Source organism: Oncorhynchus mykiss, chromosome 6 (genome assembly GCF_013265735.2).
Source record: "Oncorhynchus mykiss isolate Arlee chromosome 6, USDA_OmykA_1.1, whole genome shotgun sequence".
Lineage (NCBI taxonomy): Eukaryota > Metazoa > Chordata > Actinopteri > Salmoniformes > Salmonidae > Oncorhynchus > Oncorhynchus mykiss.
The window spans coordinates 12,355,010-12,377,508 of NC_048570.1; the positions used below are offsets into that span (position 1 = coordinate 12,355,010).

General features: G+C 43.7%; 1 protein-coding gene across 1 annotated transcript in view; it reads right to left on the bottom strand.

Moving 5' to 3' along the window:
- The window catches only part of LOC110525279 (adhesion G-protein coupled receptor V1), a 245,182-nt gene that overhangs the window by 44,831 nt on the left and 177,852 nt on the right, over positions 1-22,499 (bottom strand). Inside the window, exons 84-85 of the mRNA XM_036979421.1 lie at positions 11,894-12,010; positions 6,286-6,464 (exon numbers count right to left, since the gene is read on the bottom strand). Coding sequence (XP_036835316.1) covers positions 6,286-6,464; positions 11,894-12,010 — 296 coding nt within the window. The remainder of the gene's footprint in view (positions 1-6,285; positions 6,465-11,893; positions 12,011-22,499) is intronic.

Consider the following 22,499-nt stretch of genomic DNA (forward strand, 5'->3'; position numbering starts at 1 on the left):
TTAAACCTCCCTCTCACCACTAGTTCAGCCCTGAAGCAACCTGGGGATAACATCTAAATACACTAAAGTGTTTTTCTGTTTAAGACTTTCGGGAGGGGACAAACAAAAGATTTTCCCTCCTTTTTAAAATGGAGTCTTGTTTTTTTTAGAAGCTTTATGTCGATATATCTGCTCTGTTTGCCCTCGCTTGTATTCTCTCCAGTCTTCAGGGTGCCAAAGTGACAGACAGGTGGAGAGCGTGGCAAAAGGGCAGGACTGCTCTCGCCTCTGCTGCTGGTTAGGGAATGGTTAGAACTATCTGGCAGGGGATCAGATCCACCACTGTCTCTGACCACTTCAAATAAAACATCTTAACACTTCTCTTCCAAGCTCTGGTCAAATACTGATCCTGGGCTCTATCTTAACAAACCTAATGCAATGGTCAATCTAAGCGCTGGTGGTGGTGCTATCAGTTCAAGGGTGTGTCAGAAATCTTTTTGATAACAAGCAAGACCGATGGGTGCAGTGCTGGCAGTGGTGCTAAATGGCTGGATATGGATTAATAAATCAATTGTATGTGTCGAGGCTTGACCCCTTCACTGGCCAATCAGAACCTGCTCCATGGCTAAATATGTGGTTGCTTCAAGTTGTGTTTACGGTCTTTCATGTGTTGACTTTGAATCAACTCCAATTCCAATGTTAGTCGCTTATAGTTTGTTAAACAGCTTTCAAAAGCGAAAATAAAAAAATGTAGATCTATCCCATCTTTGCTTAATACATTAACTTCAACCTATTTGCAGTCCACATTGTTGTAAGTAATTGCATGGCTTCAATATGGAAATATATAGGCCTACATAGCATGCACACTGATAAAGGAGCTAGGTCTACTGTAAAATTGCATTATGGTTGAGCATGGACATGCCAAAAATGATCGGTAAGCAAGATTGAATTCATTATTGATAAGGCCTAAAAGACAGCGAAACAAAACAAAACAATAAATTGTTTTAAATAGGCTGTCTAAATACACTTACAGGCACCACCATGGCTTCCTGTGGGCATATAATATTAAAACAACGCAGACTGAGGAGGGCTTTACGAACACATCTAAACTTTTCACAGTAGCTGGACAAAGATCCAATATCAAGAGAAAAGGAGAATGTCCACTGTTATAGTGCTGCCAAATATAATTGTGTTATGAACTTAATGGGAACCATTTTACAGATCAGATCGCATTCACACTTCTTCAGAAGTTGCATTGCATGAGCGCCACAGACGTTTTCACCATAAAACCAGGATGGTAAATGAGCGCCACAGACATTCTCACCATAAAACCAGGATGGTAAATGAGCGCCACAGACGTTCTCACCATAAAACCAGGATGGTAAATGAGCGCCACAGACGTTCTCACCATAAAACCAGGATGGTAAATGAGCGCCACAGACGTTCTCACCATAAAACCAGGATGGTAAATGAGCGCCACAGACGTTCTCACCATAAAACCAGGATGGTAAATGAGCGCCACAGACGTTCTCACCATAAAACCAGGATGGTAAATGAGCGCCACAGACATTCTCACCATAAAACCAGGATGGTAAATGAGCGCCACAGACGTTCTCACCATAAAACCAGGATGGTAAATGAGCGCCACAGACGTTTTCACCATAAAACCAGGATGGTAAATGAGCGCCACAGACGTTTTCACCATAAAACCAGGATGGTAAATGAGCGCCACAGACGTTTTCACCATAAAACCAGGATGGTAAATGAGCGCCACAGACGTTTTCACCATAAAACCAGGATGGTAAATGAGCGCCACAGACGTTTTCACCATAAAACCAGGATGGTAAATGAGCGCCACAGACGTTTTCACCATAAAACCAGGATGGTAAATGAGCGCCACAGACGTTTTCACCATAAAACCAGGATGGTAAATGAGCGCCACAGACGTTCTCACCATAAAACCAGGATGGTAAATGAGCGCCACAGACGTTTTCACCATAAAACCAGGATGGTAAAACATTCTAATATGTTTGGTTTTAGTCAAATTAAACAAAAAACAAGCAATCTGTATTTTTTTTAAACAAACAAATGTAAAATGTAATGCTATTATAAAATCGTAAGGATAAAAAAAGACTGCCCTTGAACCATGCTTCTTTATAGTAGGCCTAGGCTAGGTATATCCTACGTAGGACTTGGCTTTTTGAAAATATGAAACGGAATTCAAGCAATTGTTACAGGGAAATATCTTCTAAATACGAGGTTCCCCGGTTCTCATGTCTCGTTTCATGATGGGCATGGACACATGTAGCCAACATCATGGAGGGGTTTTACGCACGTCCAAAACGTAAAATAATGTAAGCCTGCCTACAATACATAGATAAAAAGGTAATGTCAGCGCACTGTTTCACTCCTCTCAAACTTGATCTTTTAATAAAGCTTTGGTGATTAAAATGTATTTCCAAGCGGTCTTACGAGCAAAACTCTTTATCCACAGTCTTGACTAATTTGTGGACTAATTGGACAACAACAACAAAAAGCCTTCATTGAGAGGAGGTGAGGCTATGTTTGGTTTTTAATCAAATAAAACTAAACAAGGGCCTCCCAAATGTGGTCTAAGGCACTTTAAATATCCCTAACAGGGCTGCCTGAAATTAACACTTTAGATCATGTTTTTAAGACACACCTTAAATATTTCCACCACTACCATCTTAGCACAAGCAAGCTGATCTAAGATAGGTTAATTACCAATCCCTGAGCAACAGTTTGAAAATAACAGAGTGCTGGCTTTATTAACAGGTGGAAATTGTGATTGAACGACCGTTTGACACTAGCGCCGTCTTAACGCCAGCCGAAAATAGACCCCCCTGAGTTCAGTGTCATATTTGATCTTAGTGTAGCTTTTAAATACATCATAATTATAGGTTGATGAGCTGAAATACAGTGCATTTACTTTGCCGTGTTAGTGTATGGTGTGTGTATGTGTGTGTATGGTGTGTGAATGGTGTGTGTATGGTGTGTGTGTGTGTGTGTGGTGTGTATGGTATGTGTATGGTGTGTGTATGGTGTGTGTGTGTGTGGTGTGTGTATGGTATGTGTATGGTATGTGTATGGTGTGTGTGTGTGTGTGTGTGTGTGTGGTGTGTGTATGGTATGTGTATGGTGTGTGTGTATGTGTGTGTCTGTCTGTGTGAATGAGTGTGTTTAAGCTCACACTCAGTGTTTGTGCCCTTGCAGCAGCACATTCCACCATGGTTGGAGAGGGTAAAGAGTTCAGGACAGCACCACAAACACAACACACTGCCTAGGGAGAGTGCAGCAAGTCCGTGTGTTCTTTCAGAGGGGTATCCCAGCCCCAAAGGCCCTCAATTTACCCTCCCAGTGTTAAGCCTAGCCATGGTGTCCAGTCCAAGCTAGGCCAAGCAGCTAGCTGCTCTATGGCCTGCCACAGTCAGACCCCCCATGGTTCCTTGTTATGGATCTAAACAATACAGCAGGAACAATATTCATGTTGCGTGCCTGCCTGACTCTGCCTGCCTGACTCTGCCTGCCTGCCTCTGCCTGCCTGCCTCTGCCTGCCTGCCTGCCTCTGCCTGCCTGCCTGCCTGCCTCTGCCTGTCTGCCTCTGCCTGCCTGCCTCTGCCTGCCTGACTCTGCCTGCCTGCCTCTGCCTGCCTGCCTCTGCCTGCCTGCCTCTGCCTGCCTGCCTCTGCCTGCCTGACTCTGCCTGCCTGACTCTGCCTGCCTGACTCTGCCTGCCTGACTCTGCCTGCCTGACTCTGCCTGCCTGACTCTGCCTGCCTGACTCTGCCTGCCTCTGCCTGCCTGCCTGACTCTGCCTGCCTGACTCTGCCTGCCTGACTCTGCCTGCCTGACTCTGCCTGCCTGACTCTGCCTGCCTGACTCTGCCTGCCTGACTCTGCCTGCCTGACTCTGCCTGCCTGACTCTGCCTGCCTCTGCCTGCCTGCCTGACTCTGCCTGCCTGACTCTGCCTGCCTGACTCTGCCTGCCTGACTCTGCCTGCCTGACTCTGCCTGCCTGACTCTGCCTGCCTCTGCCTGCCTGCCTGCCTGCCTCGCTCTCTCCAATTTGTTCTGCCTCTGCCCAGACCTACTCCCTGCCTTTCTCTCTCCCCCTCCTTTGTGGTAATCTATTCTGAGGAATTCACTTCCATAATCTGTCCAGTACCTGTTGTGTTCCAATGGTGTCACTAAGAAGGTTGGGAGTCTGTGTCTGGCTCTGGGGAAAAAAACAACCCTATCTTGTGACTTTACATTTATCTCAATAAGCATGCCAACGGTGCCATCTCACAGGACACAAATACAGCTGTACCCTCCTCCACCTGGATAAATAATACATGTTAGACATAGTAGAATGTGAAGTATGTGAAATAATAATAATACTATAAATAATACATCATGTTCTTCCTGCTTGAGGAAGGGCAAACAGACATGTGGTGTGGTGTTTGTGTGTCCTTGTGAGAAGAGTTGGTCCTGGAACTCTTGGGTTGCATTCTAATAATCTCTCCTTTCTACCGAAGTGTGCACTTGTTCACTTTCCCTCATAGATTTGAAAGGAAATTACTGGTTTATGGAAATTCACTCTAGACCATGCTTACACCAATTCTGATGCTTTTACATTAGTGGGAAGGAGTGAACAAGTGCATAGTTCAGGGAGAAGGAGAGATTTTTGGGACGCGGGACTTAAAAAGTTGAGCAAAAATGTTAATTTTGCCCATGCTTTCTCAAGTTTGGGCCAGCTAAAAATGTTAAATTCAGGTAACACTGACTGAAAAGTTTTTTTAAAAGCCGTGGAAGCAGTTACTTACCAGTTATTTATTTTTTACCATGTAGTGAATTTCCTGGCTTCCTGTGCACAACATGCAGATTAATATCATGCTGTAAGGATGTGATGTCCTCCACTTGAAATGGGCCATTAATTCTTATATGCAGACCAGTTTGAGAACTACAGCTCGGGACATTAAATCATTAAACCTTCCTCATATGCACACCTACCTTATACACACTGGCTCCTTATCAACTTCAATGTAGAGTTAATCACTCAGAAGTGATTATCTTCCAACCTCCACCCTCTGAACTGCTCTACAACCTGCACCCTCCACCACCTGTACCGCTCTTCCACCCTCCACCCCCTGTACTGCTCTCCCAACCTCCACCCCCCTGTACCGCTCTCCCACCCTCCACCCCCCTGTACCGCTCTCCCACCCTCCACCCCCCTGTACCGCTCTCCCAACCTCCACCCCCTGTACCGCTCTCGCACCCTCCACCCCCCTGTACCGCTCTCCCACCCTCCACCCTCCTGTGCCGCTCTCCCACCCTCCACCCCCTGTACCGCTCTTACACACACACACACACACACACACACACACACACACACACACACACACACACACACACACACACACACACACACACACACACACAGAGTCGTGGGCAGGGTTAATTCTGAGTAAGGACCACTATGTGCAGTACATACTGCTCCCTGAGGTGTACATACAGCTCCCGGAGGTGTTCATAAAGCTCCCTGAGGTGTACATACAGCTCCCTGAGGTGTACATACAGCTCCCTGAGGTGTAGATACAGCTCCCTGAGGTGTACATACAGCTCCCTGAGGTGTACATACAGCTCCCTGAGGTGTAGATACAGCTCCCTGAGGTGTACATACAGCTCCCTGAGGTGTAGATACAGCTCCCTGAGGTGTAGATACAGCTCCCTGAGGTGTATGAGAGAAACTCATTAGTCCTATGATCCATTCAGTAGGTCCACCTCAGGACCTGCTGACTAAACTATTCTTCTGACCATAGCCCTGGCTGTTGACCATAGACCTGGCTGTTGACCATAGACCTGGCTGTTGACCATAGACCTGGCTGTTGACCATAGACCTGGCTGTTGACCATAGACCTGGCTGTTGACCATAGACCTGGCTGTTGACCATAGACCTGGTTGTTGACCATAGCCTAACAAGGAAGCTGGGTAGACACCTGGTAGACTGGAATGGACCTACTCAAGTAACCAGAACTGGGAACATATAGGTGTGTAACTTACACATTCCTATGATTAAGTGTGTGTGTGTGTTATCTATATAACATCAGGCGCTGAGTTAAGTACTGTGTGTGTATATGTAAGAATAATTTGTGTTTGTGTCGTACAAAGCATGTGGGCATTTCCCTTTTCATTCACCAAGTGTGTGTGCGCTCCGGTGAGTGTGTGTACTCCTGTGTGTGTGTGTGTGTGTGTGTGTGTGTGTGTGTTTGTGTGTGTACTCCTGAGTGCATTTCCTTCACTCACACATCCCCATGCACCAGGCCGTAGACACGGTGTATGGTCCAGCCAAAGCCCCCCAGCAGAACGATGACCAGGATGATGATGACCAGAGCAGGAAGTCCCCAGCCCAGCAGGAAGTAGACCAGGTAACGTCTCTCTGTCTGCTCATCGTTCATCACCAACACCTGCCAGAAGTTTACCGCCTGAGAGGGGTGGGACAAAAGAGAGGAGTGAGAGGGGTAGGACAAAAGAGAGGAGTGAGGTGGAGGAGAGGATAGGGAGGAGGAAGAGGAGAGGGTGGAGGAGAGGATAAGTAGGAGGAGGAGAGGGGTGGAGGAGAGGATAGGCAGGAGGATGAGGAGAGGGGTGGAGGAGAGGGTAGGGAGGAGGAGGAGGAGAGGGGTAGAGGAGGAGGAGGAGGAGAGGGGTGGAGGAGAGGGTAGGAGGAGGAAGAGGAGAGGAGAGGGGTGGAGGAGAGGGTAGGGAGGAGGAAGAGGAGAGGAGAGGGGTGGAGGAGAGGGGTGGAGGAGGAGGAGGAGGAGAGGGATGGAGGAGAGGGTAGGAGGAGGAGGAGGAGTAGAGGGTTGGAGGAGGAGGAGGGGGGTGGTGGAGGAGGAGGAGGGAGGTGGAGGAGAGGGTAGGGCGGAGGAGAGGGTAGGGCGTAGGAGAGCCACTGATCAGTCATGTCAACCAATGCAGTGGTAGTGGAATGTTTTTTGCGATAAGCATGCTGATTGGCTGTAATCAGATCATTCTTTTCCATGTACTCCCATATTTGTCTACTCACAATACCCTCCAATATCTTACTGAGTGAAGGGAGTAAACTAATTGGTTGACTATTGGCAGGAATAATGGGTTCTTTGCAGTCTTTCGGAATAGGACACAGTTTCGTATGCTCCCATACATTTGCAAACATCCCCTTTTCCAGTGACCAATTAAATATGTATCTCAGTGGAACTGCAATCTGGGGAGCAGCACAGCGAAGCAAAAAATTGTCCATAGGACCATAACCTGTAGATTTACCATCAGGTAATGACTTCAATAGGTTTAACACCTCCTCCACTGACACCGTTTGCAGACTAAAAGAGCAGATCTTGTTGCTCATAATATGATCATCAATCCATTGGACAATAGCTTGTTTGGAAGAATGTATGTTGCTCGGTAAATTCATTTTCTTTGTTAAAAAATCTGCAGAATGATTGGCAATATCAACTGGTTTTGTTATCATTCTCCCGTCCACCTCCACACTAGATGGGCATGATGAGATAGATGTACCAAGTAAGCCCTGAACTGTATTCCATACCTTTTTAGAATCATTTTTACAATCAATAAAAGCATTGTTGTAAAATAACTTTTTTTCTCTTTCGATTCAATTTAACTGCATAATTACGTAATGTTCTATAATTCTGTTCATCAATTTCTAGTTTTGACTTGGCTGCTAAGACTTTTGCCATATTTCTTTGAGAAAAAGCCTCACCCAGTTCATCATCAATCCATGGAGATGGACGAGCAGCAACTGTACACTTTCTTATAGGGTCATGATGGTCCATTACCTCAGTGAGCAAATCAATAAAACATTCTGTAGCGTGATTTAAATCATCCTCTAGATAAATCAGCTCCCAGGGTACAACAGCCAAATCATTTAGAAATAGCTCATGATTAAATGTTTTAAAATTTATCTTAACCACAATCCTAGGGGGTTTCTTTGAAACGTTGGTGTTCATGGTTATGGTCACAATATTATGGTCTGTCCAGCCCACTGGCATTGATCTGGCTTTTAAGCATTGCAATGGTATATTACAGAAAATCAGATCAATGCACGTGTCTGAACGATGACCCAACTTAATTGACGATCTAGTTAACCATTTGTCTCAAACCACAGTTCTTGGAATATCTCATCAATTTTGTTCTATTCAAATGATTGTGATCCTTCCAATGTATATTAAAATCACCCAAGATAAATACATCTCTGTTGCTATCTGTGCCCTGGTCAAACCCAGTACATAAGTCATCCAGATAGGACACCGTAGAGCTAGGAGGTCTATACACACATCCTACCAATATGGGTGCCTGGTTAGGCAGATGTACCTGAGCCCATAGTGCCTCTACCCGACATACATGAAGGTCCCCCCTTCTCTTAAAAGGTATATGATTCTGAATATACAGTGCAACACCCCCACCATTCCTATTCCTGTCCCTTCTATGTAGACTATATCCATGAATGTTAATTTGCCCATCATTTACATGCATCTAAATGTGTTTCGGTCAAAGCCTAAATATGAATATTATTTACTGTATGTTGACTAAGTTAAAAACCTCATGTATTTTGTTAGAGAGACAGCTATAACAAAGCCATCACCTACAGAGAGATGAACCTGGAGAAGAGTCCTCTAAGCAAGCTGGTCCTGGGGCTCTGTTCACAAACACAAACACACCCCACAGAGCCCCGGGACAGCAGTACAATTAGACCCAACCAAATCATGAGAAAACAAAAAGATAATTACTTGACACACTGGAAAGAATTAACAAAAAAACTGAGCAAACTAGAATGCTATTTGGCCCTCAACATCGTTACAACGCTGTATAAATACATAATATGACATTTGTAATGTCTTTATTCTTTTGGAACTCCTGTGAGTGTAATGTTTACTGTTCATTTTTATTGTTTATTTCACTTTTGTATATTATCGACTTCACTTGCTTTGGCAATGTTAACATATGTTTTCCATGCTAATAAAGCCCCTTGAATTGAATTTATATGAAGAGAGAGAGTTGGAGGGAGACAGACAGCTAGAGAGGGAGAGAGAGATAAAGAGAGAGACTGTTGTGTAACGCATCATATTAGACAGCTAACAGAGTGCCACTTTAATTGAGCTCCAGCAGTGATAGCTGGGCGTGCAAATAACTGCATTAGAGTTTGTGCTGTGCTGTTCCCTTGCTCCGGTTAAGCCGGATGAGGCTTTGGCAGGTGTTGGTTAGCCGTTATGCACTGTTGTGGAGCCCTACGGTACAGAAAGACAGTTCTGGGAGGACATCTCTATCCAAGGTGCCCAGTGTAACGACTCATAGCCTGGCTGATTCAACTACAGACTGTTGTGTTCTGTCAAGGGGTCAACCTGTATTTCCCCATTGCAGCGCTTCAGCGCACCGTTGACTCAATGCTTGATGAGTGCAATAAGCATGGTCTACGAAAGCCTCCTGGCTGGCGCCCCCGCATATGCCACTTAGAAAAAAGCTGATACTTGCTGACTCAAAGAGAGGGGGGTAATCCTCTGATCAATAGTATGGAGTATAAGGAAGGGTAGGAACATGTCAACAGAGCCAGGGGAAGGCACAGTGATGCAGAAATGTTGGTGTTTTACCCCACATATTTATATCTAGTTTAGATATATAGAGTGTGCAAGTGTAGCTGACAGAGCCAGAGATATCATCGATATTCTCATGAGCTACTGTCCCACCATACAATATAGCACAGTATTTTTTACATATTTTTTTATTTTAAATTGAACCTTTATTTAACTAGACAAGTCAGTTAAGAACAAATTCTTATTTACAATGGTGGCCTAAGAACAGTGGGTTAACTGCCTTGTTCAGGTGCAGAATGACAGATTTTTACCTTGTCAGCTCGGGGATTCGATCCAGCAACCTTTCGGTTACTGGTCCAACACTCTAACCACTAGTCTACCTGCCACACCCAATTTTTTTAGTTTGAATAATGTATTTTATACAGTAATTTTTGCTTGTCTTTATCAAGGGTGTCAATACTGTAATTTCAGACCTGATGGTACATGACCTGTTTATTCACATGGTTGGATTAACAGATGGAACATGTAATGTAATGAGACTTATCAAACCAATGTTTTCCTGGTTAGTTTAGGGTTAGAGCAGGGGGCATATGTTTCAAAAGTCTCAGAGTAGGATTGCTGATTTAGGATCAGTTTTGCCTAGGGGTGGAACAAATTACAAATACTCTCCTTACTGTAATTGAGTAGCCATTCCGAGTACTTGTTCTTTGAGTATTTTTCAGTCAGTAATTTTACTTACTGTAAGTAAGTTTTGAATTAAGTATTGTACTTTGGTACCTTTTTAAAACCATCCATTACAGACTAGAATTTTGTAGGCTATCATTATTAGTAGATCATGATGGAAAGTTTGCGAGCGGGAGCCCTTGGAGCCAGAAAAAAATGGTATCGTTGTTTAGTCAGTAACCAATCAAATTAAACACATTGTGCAAAAACAGGCCACTCAAATCAAGCTGTTCGCACAAACTTATGGTGGTCGGAAGATTTTCAAAAACAACTTTCACATGATGTCACGAAAGAGAGGAACTTTTTTTTAATCAAAGTGGTGTCTAAGGACCCAGTGTCCAAGGAGGAGAATCCCGGCCACATTTAATACCTAGGGTAATTGAGTTAAAATTAAATAGATTGAGAACAGAACTTCCACAACGTTACTTTTGTACCTGCCGGTGGGGCGGGAGTAATATAGCCTTGGGACAAAAGTAACAGCTGGCGAGAAGCAGGGGTTGGAACCGATTCAGGGAACACCCGGAGGAGCCCTGGTGTCAACAGCAGGCCTTACCCGGAGGAGCCCTGGTGTCAACAGCAGGCCTTACTCGGAGGAGCCCTGGTGTCAACAGCAGGCCTTACCCGGAGGAGCCCTGGTGTCAACAGCAGGCCTTACTCGGAGGAGCCCTGGTGTCAACAGCAGGCCTTACCTGGAGGAGCCCTTGTGTCAACAGCAGGCCTTAGCCGGAGGAGCCCTGGTGTCAACAGTAGGCCTTACCCGGAGGAGCCCTGGTGTCAACAGCCGGCCTTACCCGGAGGAGCCCTGGTGTCAACAGCAGGCCTTACTCGGAGGAGCCCTGGTGTCAACAGCAGGCCTTACCCGGAGGAGCCCTGGTGTCAACAGCAGGCCTTACTCGGAGGAGCCCTGGTGTCAACAGCAGGCCTTACTCGGAGGAGCCCTGGTGTCAACAGCAGGCCTTACCCGGAGGAGCCCTGGTGTCAACAGCAGGCCTTACCCGGAGGAGCCCTGGTGTCAACAGTAGTTCTTACCCGGAAGAGCCCTGGTGTCAACAGCAGGCCTTACCCGGAGGAGCCCTGGTGTCAACAGCAGGCCTTACCTGGAGGAGCCCTGGTGTCAACAGGCCTTCCCCGGAGGAGCCCTGGTGTCAACAGTAGATCTTACCTGGAGGAGCCCTGGTGTCAACAGCAGGCCTTACCTGGAGGAGCCCTGGTGTCAACAGCAGGCCTTACCTGGAGGAGCCCTGGTGTAAACAGCAGGCCTTACCTGGAGGATCCCTGGTGTCAACAGCAGGCCTTACCTGGAGGAGCCCTGGTGTCAACAGTAGGCCTTACCTGGAGGAGCCCTGGTGTCAACAGTAGGCCTTACCTGGAGGAGCCCTGGTGTCAACAGTAGGCCTTACCTGGAGGAGCCCTGGTGTCAACAGCAGGCCTTACCTGGAGGATCCCTGGTGTCAACAGCAGGCCTTACCTGGAGGATCCCTGGTGTCAACAGCAGGCCTTACCTGGAGGAGCCCTGGTGTCAACAGTAGGCCTTACCTGGAGGAGCCCTGGTGTCAACAGTAGGCCTTACCTGGAGGAGCCCTGGTGTCAACAGTAGGCCTTACCTGGAGTAGCATCCAGCAGAACTGGCTCAGGAGGAAGTAGTGGGAGAAGAGGCCCAGAACGGCACAGCTGTCCTCTGAGTAGACACGGCCACGAAACGCAGACACCAGGAAACAGATCTACAACACACAGAGAGAGAGCGAGAGAGAGAGAGCGAGCAAGAGAGAGAGAGAGAGAGAGAGAGCGAGCCAGAGAGAGAGAGAGAGAGAGAGAGAGAGAGAGAGAGAGAGAGAGCAAGAGAGAGAGAGAGAGAGAGCGAGAGAGCGAGAGAGAGAGATATCTGAGAGGCCACAGAAACACACTAATGCACAAACACACAGCAACACAACATTTGCCTGCAGACTATGCACTTTACTATACACCTCTCCCATCTTTCACACAAACATATACAGCTCTTGCACGTCAAAGACCTTACACAAGCAGAAACACACTTGTCCATTGACACTTTCCCCCTGCAGACTAGTAATTGGATGATTGATGGCTGTGGTATCATGCATGTATTTTGGAACAGCTGACAATATAAGATACACCTTAGTGACATCCTGCAGACCTGTTACATCACAATGCGCAAACCAAAATAAACAACAAGTGACAAATTCTTCCTGGGTACCCATCCAGGAACCTGTGTGTGTGTCCTACAGTAAATCCTTCAGCTCTCTGATGGCAGAGCTTAATTAACCCTTGGGACAGAGCCTTGTGCCACTACCAACCCATAGCAATATTTCTGCTTATGTAACACCGTCTGACATCCAGCCCCGCGCCAGTGCAAAACACCAGGGATGGAGGGAGTGAGGGAGGGTGAGAAGGGAAAGAGAAGGAGGACACCGAGTGTCCTAACTCGGCTGGAGAGAAAGGAGACAAGCAAGAGAGAGAGAGATAGAGATTGAAAGAGAGAGAGAGAAATAATGAGAGTGAGACAGGAAGGCAGAGAGAGAGAGATAAAAAAATAGAGAGTGAGAAAGAGAGAGAGAGAGAGAGAGCGAGAGAGAGCGAGAGAGAGATACAGGCAGGTAGAGATAGAGAAAGACGATTGAAAGTGAGAGAGGGAGGAAGAGAAAGAGAGAGGGATTGAAAGTGAGACAGGCAGAGAAGAGGGAAAAGGACTGTGGCTGCAAAACTTGCCAGACAGCCAGGAGAGCTTCAGAACGTCCAGATGGCAGGTCAAGTACACTGCAGAATTATGCCTCTTCATCTCTCGTACAACTCTCTAGGTGCATCATCATCATCAGACTGCAGCTAATTCATCAAAGTACCATGCTGGTGTAAACACACAGTATTGTATATCGTCTACACTATATACTATACTATACATAGAATACTAATAAACTATAAACTCTGCCCCCTTTCACACACACAGATAACAACACGCAGGTGTGAATTGCATAACGTTTGTGTGAGCCAGAGTGTTAGTTTCTTGACAGGACATAATAAGTCTGCGTATTGACTCATGTCTTGTCGTTGGGGTGAATAACATGTTTGTACAGCCGGCTTGTATTTATCAGGTTGACAGTAACGTCAGTGTTACAAGAATATATTTCACCCTAGTATGTATAGTATTTACGTGTGAAGAGTTTCATAACTACTGCTTTCGTAACTCTCAAATTGTCAGAGGACCATCCGCATACGGTCATTCTCAGGGAGCTAGTTATATTTCCAGAGCAACATTAGTGTGGAAACCCCAGGATGACAGGGGGGGACACTAGCCCAGAGCCACAGCCTATCCATGATGACCCAGTAAACATCACAAATACCAACTGCTCTCCATATAAGCACCTAAGCCGCGCGAGAGAGCAAACAAGCTCTCCCTTCCAATCAAACAAGTTGAGTATTAGGATGCGTTGCCTATTGCGCTACAGCTGTGCTCAATTTACTTCACAACGCGGTTGCTCAGAGCAACCTAGGGCAACAAATAAAGCATGAAGCTGTGTCATTTTACTTCAGCGTTGAGATTGCACCTCCACTAGGGTGGTGTGTCAGTTGTTTAGTCCTTTCTGTCCTGTTGTTCTTTTCAAGTTGCTCTTAAGAAGGGCTCAAGATGGGAACATAGTTTGAAACCCCACCCTGCCGCCGTCATTACAGAGCGACCTTTCCAAAGCAAACAGATAGTTAGCGACTCCACACACCACATTCTGTTGTTGAATTAGGCAAAAAGTCAGGCTTTATTTAAATTAACAAATGGGGTAATTCTGTTTCCGGTTTGTTTTGCAGCTCTGTATGGTGAGAAAAAAGGAGGGACGATACAGGAAGGATCTGGGATGGAGCCTTTGAAAAAGGTGGTTGCTTAGAATTGTGATTCCGGGCAGCAGTTATTGGGCCCGAATAAAACCTTGGGCAGGGTTTCGGAGTAATACATTGCATGTAAGGGATTACAAAAAAACGGTAACTGTAATCCGTTATGTTACCAGCAAAAATATTGTAATCAGATTAGAGATACCTTTGAAAAACTAGATGGTTACTTCGAGGATTACTTTTAAATTCAGAAAGGAGGTTTGAGACTATCTGTTTTCTCAATGACGTTCAAATCAGCATTGAAAAAAGGCGCAAGTTTAAGTTTGTTCCACCTGAGCGAGTCTGACCACAAGTCAGAGACCACTATGATGACACACCAAATGTGTTTGATGGATTGCTGGAAAAGAGCAGGAGGCTACAGTCCAACCTATGTCTTCCAATGGTGTGACTGCTGTCAGCGTCCAAATATTATCCAACTTGAATAAATGCTTGGAGGTAAGGATGACAGCAGTGGTTTAGTCTACGGCAATACAGATATCACTTATTATTGATATCTACATAGCACATTGATGTGAATCACACTGTTGCTCTCTCATTTAGCTATTCGCGCCTTACGGATTGTGGTTGTTGTGGATGGCTGTTCATAAATCTAAATGTGTATTTGAACCCAATAATGGTTGAATTCAATAAGTTTAAGCTGCCTATCAATCATTGTTTAAAAACCAGTAGACAGCCAGTGAAAAATGTGCTCTTGCAACAGCTGCACAGTGCGGATCCCAGCCTATGAAACAACAGCTGCACAGTGCGGATCCCAGCCTATGGAACAACAGCTGCACAGTGCGGATCCCAGCCTATGGAACAACAGCTGCACAGTGCGGATCCCAGCCTATGGAACAACAGCTGCACAGTGTGGATCCCAGCCTATGGAACAACAGCTGCACAGTGTGGATCCCAGCCTATGGAACAACAGCTGCACAGTGTGGATCCCAGCCTATGGAACAACAGCTGCACAGTGTGGATCCCAGCCTATGGAACAACAGCTGCACAGTGTGGATCCCAGCCTATGGAACAACAGCTGCACAGTGCGGATCTCAGTTTATGGAATAAAAGTGGGGCTTTTATTGCTCAATCTAATTCATGCTGATAAAAAAATACATCCATAGACCTAATGGACACAAGCTTAAACTCGAACACTTCTGATAGACTTAAAGGGGAAATCTGTAGTTGCCACATCCATTTTTGGACTTTTAAATTATAATAATATCCATTGATTCTTGAAGAATATAACTTAGAAATCCCTCATGAGATTAAACTGTATAGCCTAATTTTAAATTTTTTATTTAACCTTTATTTAACTAGGTAAGTCATTTAAGAACAAATTCTTATTTACAATTTTGCGCCGTCCTATGGGATATAACGTGGTTAAAACAATAACTGACATCATGGAGGGTCAGTCCTTGCATCCATAGCTCTGTCTATTAATCTGAGAGAGTGGATACATTTCTCCAGGCCCATCCCTCAGATGTTTTTTTTTTTTTCATCTGTGGATTTGCCCTTTAAACAGCTGCATGTTATCAAGATATCAAAGTGTCACCAATTTCAGTAGTAGTCAAAGCATGCCATTCCATGAGCGCAGCATTTATTTTATAACTCTAATCAATGAGCCCAATCAGTCCTCCATGACAACATCGTAAACAACAGAGTAGGGCTGGCTAATAAGTCCTTAGTTTTGGGGATATGCTCAGGTAAAACAATTTGGCTAATCTATACTTCCATATTTCCAAGTCCTATTCTTGAAGATCAAGGGGTATAACATTTATTGGAATACTGGAATTCTGATAGACTTCGGTTTATAATGTAACGAAATAATTTAATCGTATTGGAAGCTGGAAAAGCTGGAAAACAGGTTCTATCTCAAGGCCATCAGACTGTTAAACAGCCACCACTAACATTGAGTGGCTGCTGCCAACACACTGACTCAACTCCAGCCACTTTAATAATGGGAATTGATGGGAAATGATGTAAAATATATCACTAGCCACTTTAAACAATGCTACCTAATATAATGTTTACATACCCTACATTATTCATCTCATATGTATACGTATATACTGTACTCTATATCATCTACTGCATCTTTATGTAATACATGTATCACTAGCCACTTTAACTATGCCACTTTGTTTACATACTCATCTCATATGTATATACTGTACTCAATACCATCTACTGTATCTTGCCTATGCCGCTCTGTACCATCACTCATTCATATATCTTTATGTACATTTTCTTTATCCCCCTACACTTGTGTCTATAAGGTAGTAGTTGTGGAATTGTTAGGTTAGATTACTCGTTGGTTATTTCTGCATTGTCGGAACTAGAAGCACAAGCATTTCGCTACACTCGCATTAACATCTGCTAACCATGTAAATGTGACAAATCAAATTTGATTTGATTTGATTTTAGAAGGCGATGGGTTAGTAGATGCCTACATAATCAACCCATAAAGTACAATGTAACATCCATACATGGCCAGCTATGTAAACTCTAACATTCATTTATCCTGCAATAGATGTCGTTAGATTCGTAACATACATGTTTGTCTTCTTCTAATGCCTCTTAAAGGGAAAGTAATCTAAAAGTACCAGAATACAATCAGATTACGTTACCGAGTTTGGATAATCCAAAAGTTACGTTACTGATTACAATTTTGGACAGGTAACTAGTAACTGTAATGGATTACATTCTGAGAAAGTAACCTACCCAACCCTGACATTTGATTAGCCAAGGGCACATCATGCCACAAGCATCGCACGCGGGTGAGCACACGCCCGCACATACACGCCAACCAACCAGTAGTGGTGTGTGAGTAAAATCACTATGTTTCGTGATAATTGTGTTGCTTGCTCTATAACCTGTTAGTTCATATGCCTTGACACCATGATATATAAGTCTGAGACAATAAGAAGACACAGTTGCAGAATAAGACACAGTGCAGCATCCTCTGTCCAGTGAAGTCCACAAAGCCTATTGCATATAACAAACAGTTACACTACCTACAGCATGGTCAATCAAATGAGCTATTAAACTACTATTGATTTAGAATAGCAGAGAGATTCCGCAACTCAAAAAGAAAACAGGAGCTGCCTCCACTATTCCAGCACCATTTCAACTTCAACATTTCAACATCATCAAATCAACCTATGCTTAGTCTAAGACAGTGACAACTAAAATGTTCACAAAACAATTTCAGTCCAATCAATGTAAGCTAAACAGCGTGTGGCTGTCCATGGGACTGATTTGTGTGTGTGTGTGTGTGTGTGTGTGTATATACAGTGCCTTGCGAAAGTATTCGGCCCGCTTGAACTTTGCGACCTTTTGCCACATTTCAGGCTTCAAACATAAAGATATAAAACTATTTTTTTGTGAAGAATCAACAACAAGTGGGACACAATCATGAAGTGGAACGACATTTATTGGATATTTCAAACTTTTTTAACAAATCAAAAACTGAAAAATTGGGCGTGCAAAATTATTCAGCCCCTTTACTTTCAGTGCAGCAAACTCTCTCCAGAAGTTCAGTGAGGATCTGTGAATGATCCAATGTTGGCCTAAATGACTAATGATGATGATAAATACAATCCACCTGTGTGTAATCAAGTCTCCGTATAAATGCACCTGCACTGTGATAGTCTCAGAGGTCCGTTAAAAGCGCAGAGAGCATCATGAAGAACAAGGAACACACCAGGCAGGTCCGAGATACTGTTGTGAAGAAGTTTAAAGCCGGATTTGGATACAAAAATATTTCCCAAGCTTTAAACATCCCAAGGAGCACTGTGCAAGCGATAATATTGAAATGGAAGGAGTATAAGACCACTGCAAATCTACCAAGACCTGGCCGTCCCTCTAAACTTTCAGCTCATACAAGGAGAAGACTGATCAGAGATGCAGCCAAGAGGCCCATGATCACTCTGGATGAACTGCAGAGATCTACAGCTGAGGTGGGAGACTCTGTCCATAGGACAACAATCAGTCGCATATTGCACAAATCTGGCCTTTATGGAAGAGTGGCAAGAAGAAAGCCATTTCTTAAAGATATCCATAAAAAGTGTTGTTTAAAGTTTGCCACAAGCCACCTGGGAGACACACCAAACATGTGAAAGAAGGTGCTCTGGTCAGATGAAACCAAAATTGAACTTTTTGGCAACAATGCAAAACGTTATGTTTGGCGTAAAAGCAACACAGCTGAACACACCATCCCCACTGTCAAACATGGTGGTGGCAGCATCATGGTTTGGAACTGCTTTTCTTCAGCAGGGACAGGGAAGATGGTTAAAATTGATGGGAAGATGGATGGAGCCAAATACAGGACCATTCTGGAAGAAAACCTGATGGAGTCTGCAAAAGACCTGAGACTGGGACGGAGATTTGTCTTCCAACAAGACAATGATCCAAAACATAAAGCAAAATCTACAATGGAATGGTTCAAAAATAAACATATCCAGGTGTTAGAATGGCCAAGTCAAAGTCCAGACCTGAATCCAATCGAGAATCTGTGGAAAGAACTGAAAACTGCTGTTCACAAATGCTCTCCATCCAACCTCACTGAGCTCGAGCTGTTTTGCAAGGAGGAATGGGAAAAAATTTCAGTCTCTCGATGTGCAAAACTGATAGAGACATACCCCAAGCGACTTACAGCTGTAATCGCAGCAAAAGGTGGCGCTACAAAGTATTAACTTAAAGGGGCTGAATAATTTTGCACGCCCAATTTTTCAGTTTTTGATTTGTTAAAAAAGTTTGAAATATCCAATAGATGTCATTCCACTTCATGATTGTGTCCCACTTGTTGTTGATTCTTCACAAAAAAATACAGTTTTATATCTTTATGTTTGAAGCCTGAAATGTGGCAAAAGGTCGCAAAGTTCAAGGGGGCCGAATACTTTCGCAAGGCACTGTATGAGAGTTTCTACTGTAAGTAGAAAAAACATGTAGACTAATCTTACTTAGAGAAACGCCAACGCCATCCTCCTCTTTTTGATGTTGCCGAAACGGTCTATGACTGTCATACAGTACATGCTTTTAGTTTCTGTTGTCCTAGGCTACCTGGCTAAAATTATTGCTCGCTAGCCAAATTTCCTTTCATTGGCAACGATTAAGCTAGCTAACATTAGCCTTCTACATCTAGCTACATTCTAAACTTCCATACTCTCAGGCCAGAGGCACAATGTATCAATTAATGGTTGGATCAGAACCACCGTTATAATCATTGGCCAGTATGGAGAATTGAGTAAAAAAGTCTAAATCCCTATCTCCATCCATGGCTAATTTAGGAAAGGGACAATTTTAGCTAGGTAGCTAGCCAACGGAGCTCAACAACACAACGAGGTACAAACATTTTTTTCTGTCAATGATGTTTGGCTTTTGATGTGATTGGTGTGAAGCCAAATCCAAACTCACTGTTATTATCTATACATAGCCACTTTAATAATTCTACCTACATGTGCATATTACCTCATTTACCTCAACTAACCGGTGCCTTGCAATTCGCACATGGACTCTGTACCGGTACCCCCTGTATAAAGTCTCGCTATTGTTAATTTACTGCTGCTAAATAATAAAAAAAAACATTTTGGATTTGAATATCATACAGACAGCATCAGATAGATGGGGCTATACATACAGAGAGAGAGGGACGTTATTTTCTCGCTCAGATGCTTTCTCCGGTGAGATACAATCTCGCTTGTTATTTTACTGCTGCTGAATTTAAATGATTATTTTTTTATTTGAATGTCATACAGACACCTCTTACGAATTGAAGGAAACCACAGAGAGGAAAGAATACATGAACACACGCCACTGACACCAACACAGACTCAGGGGTAGAAGTAACATAGTAAATGTAAATCAGGGACACTCCAATTAGTATGATATGCTACATTTCCTATGGTATGTATTCATTTGTGTATGCCATCATACATTTCATATGATATGTTACAAATTATAATTAGCATGATATGTTATGAATTCCATTTTGTTGTGGCTAACATTAGCTAGGGGCCAACACTAAAGTTAGCTAGGTCGTTAACGTTAGCTAGGCTAGGGAATAAGGTTAAGGTTAGGGTTTAGGTTAGGAACTAGGTTAATAACTTCATTGGGATAGGGGGCAGCATTTTCACTTTTGGATGAAAAGCATGCCCAGAGTAAACTGCCTGCTACTCAGTCCCAGATGATAATATATGCATATTATTATTGGTATTGGATAGAAAACACTCTGAAGTTTCTAAAACTGTTTGAATGATGTCTGTGAGTATAACATAACTCATATGACAGGCAAAAACCTGAGAAAAAATCCAACCAGGAAGTGGGAAATCTGAGGTTGCTCGTTTTTCAACTCAGCCCCTATTGAAGATACAGTGGGATATTGGTAATCTAGCACTTCCTAAGGCTTCCACTAGATGTCAACAGTCTTTAGAAACTTGTTTGATGCTTCTACTGTGAAGTGGGGCCAATTTTTTATTTTATTTTTTTATTTCACCTTTATTTAACCAGGTAGGCAAGTTGAGAACAAGTTCTCATTTGCAACTGCGACCTGGCCAAGATAAAGCATAGCAGTGTGAACAGACAACACAGAGTTCCACATGGAGTAAACAATTAAGTCAATAACACAGTAGAAAAAAAGAGAGTCTATATACATTGTGTGCAAAAGGCATGAGGAGGTAGGCAAATAATTACAATTTTGCAGATTAACACTGGAGTGATAAATGATCAGATGGTCATGTACAGGTAGAGAATTGGGATTCCTGGGAGTGCATTCTGATGAAAATCATCAAAGGTAAGTGAATTTCTTTTATACTGATAACAAGTTCAAACAGGCGCCATTAATACAGGTAACGAGTGGAGGACAGAGGAGCCTCTTAAAGAAGAAGTTACAGGTCTGTGAGAGCCAGAAATCTTGCTTGTTTGTAGGTGACCAAATACTTATTTTCCACCATAATTTGCAAATAAATTCATTAAAAATCCTACAATGTGATTTTCTGGATTTTTTTCCCCATTTTGTCTGTCATAGTTGAAGTGTACCTATGATGAAAATTACAGGCCTCTCTCATCTTTTTAAGTGGGAGAACTTGCACAATTGGTGGCTGACTAAATACTTTTTTGCTCCACTGTACATGTATTGTGTAACATGAAGTCCTATGAGTGTCATCTGATGAAGATCATCAAAGGTTAGTGATTAATTTTATTTATATTTCTGCTTTTTGTTACTCCTCTCTTTGGCTGGAAAAATGGCTGCGTTTTTCTGTGACTTGGTGGTGACCTAACATTCCGCTAGCGGAACCCCGTTCCCAGAAAGGTTAAAGGGTTAGAGAAAGGGTTAGCTAACATGCTAAGTAGTTGCAAATTAGTAAGTAGCTAAAATTCTAAAGCTGTCCGTGATGAGATTCGAACACACAACTAAATGGGTTACTAGATGTTTGCGTTATATTCATATTATACGCTCACCCATCCACTCCGACCAACCACCCTACTTTCGCTTTTGCCTTAAGTAACCATCTGTCTTATGTAACCATACCAAACGTAACATATCATACTAATTTGAGTGTCCCGGACTTACGTTTACTACGTTACCTCTAGTGTATTAGACCAGGCTGCACACACATAAACTTGATTTTCTCTTCTTCATGTGCCTTGTCAGAGTGTAGCCTATATTGCATGGCAGGGAGTGGGTCAGCTCCAGTCAATAAGCCCACCCCCAGACAGAGCCTGTCCATTGATTAAAGCGACAGTACAACCCCACCCACCATTCCCCTCCCACCCCTCTTCTGTTTCAGACAGTCTCTCTATCTCATGACCTTTCTGTCTGAGACCTTGACCACCACACTCCCAAATCAACACCCCCTTCCACTGCTCCAAACTCCTTTAACCCTAATTGAGAGAACAGGCATAGCAAATTGTTTTCATCATCTGTTTTGTAAGATCATACAGAGGTGTATGATAGCTACCTTGTTGGCTTGGATGGTTTCCTACGTAGCTACCTCGTTGGCTTGGATGGTTTCTGTTTATGTGTATAGCCTTTAGCGTGCTGGTGGTGGTAGCTAGCACAGACGTGTGGAACTGTAAGTAGAGGCTAGAGGGGCTGCAGCTGCTGTGGCTACATAGCTAAACGGCCGAGTCATGATAGCTAAATCTCCACATCTCTCTCTATCTGCTCTGTTGGCTAATGGTGACCCTGTGATGACATAACAGAGACCCGATAGGGGTGCTACTCTAGCCAGAGGGCCTTGAAAAGAGGGTGTGTGTGTGGTGGGTTGGGTGTGAGTGTATGATTGTGTGTGTACTGAGCCATTTACTTTATGTTTGTATTCTTATCTTTTATTTATT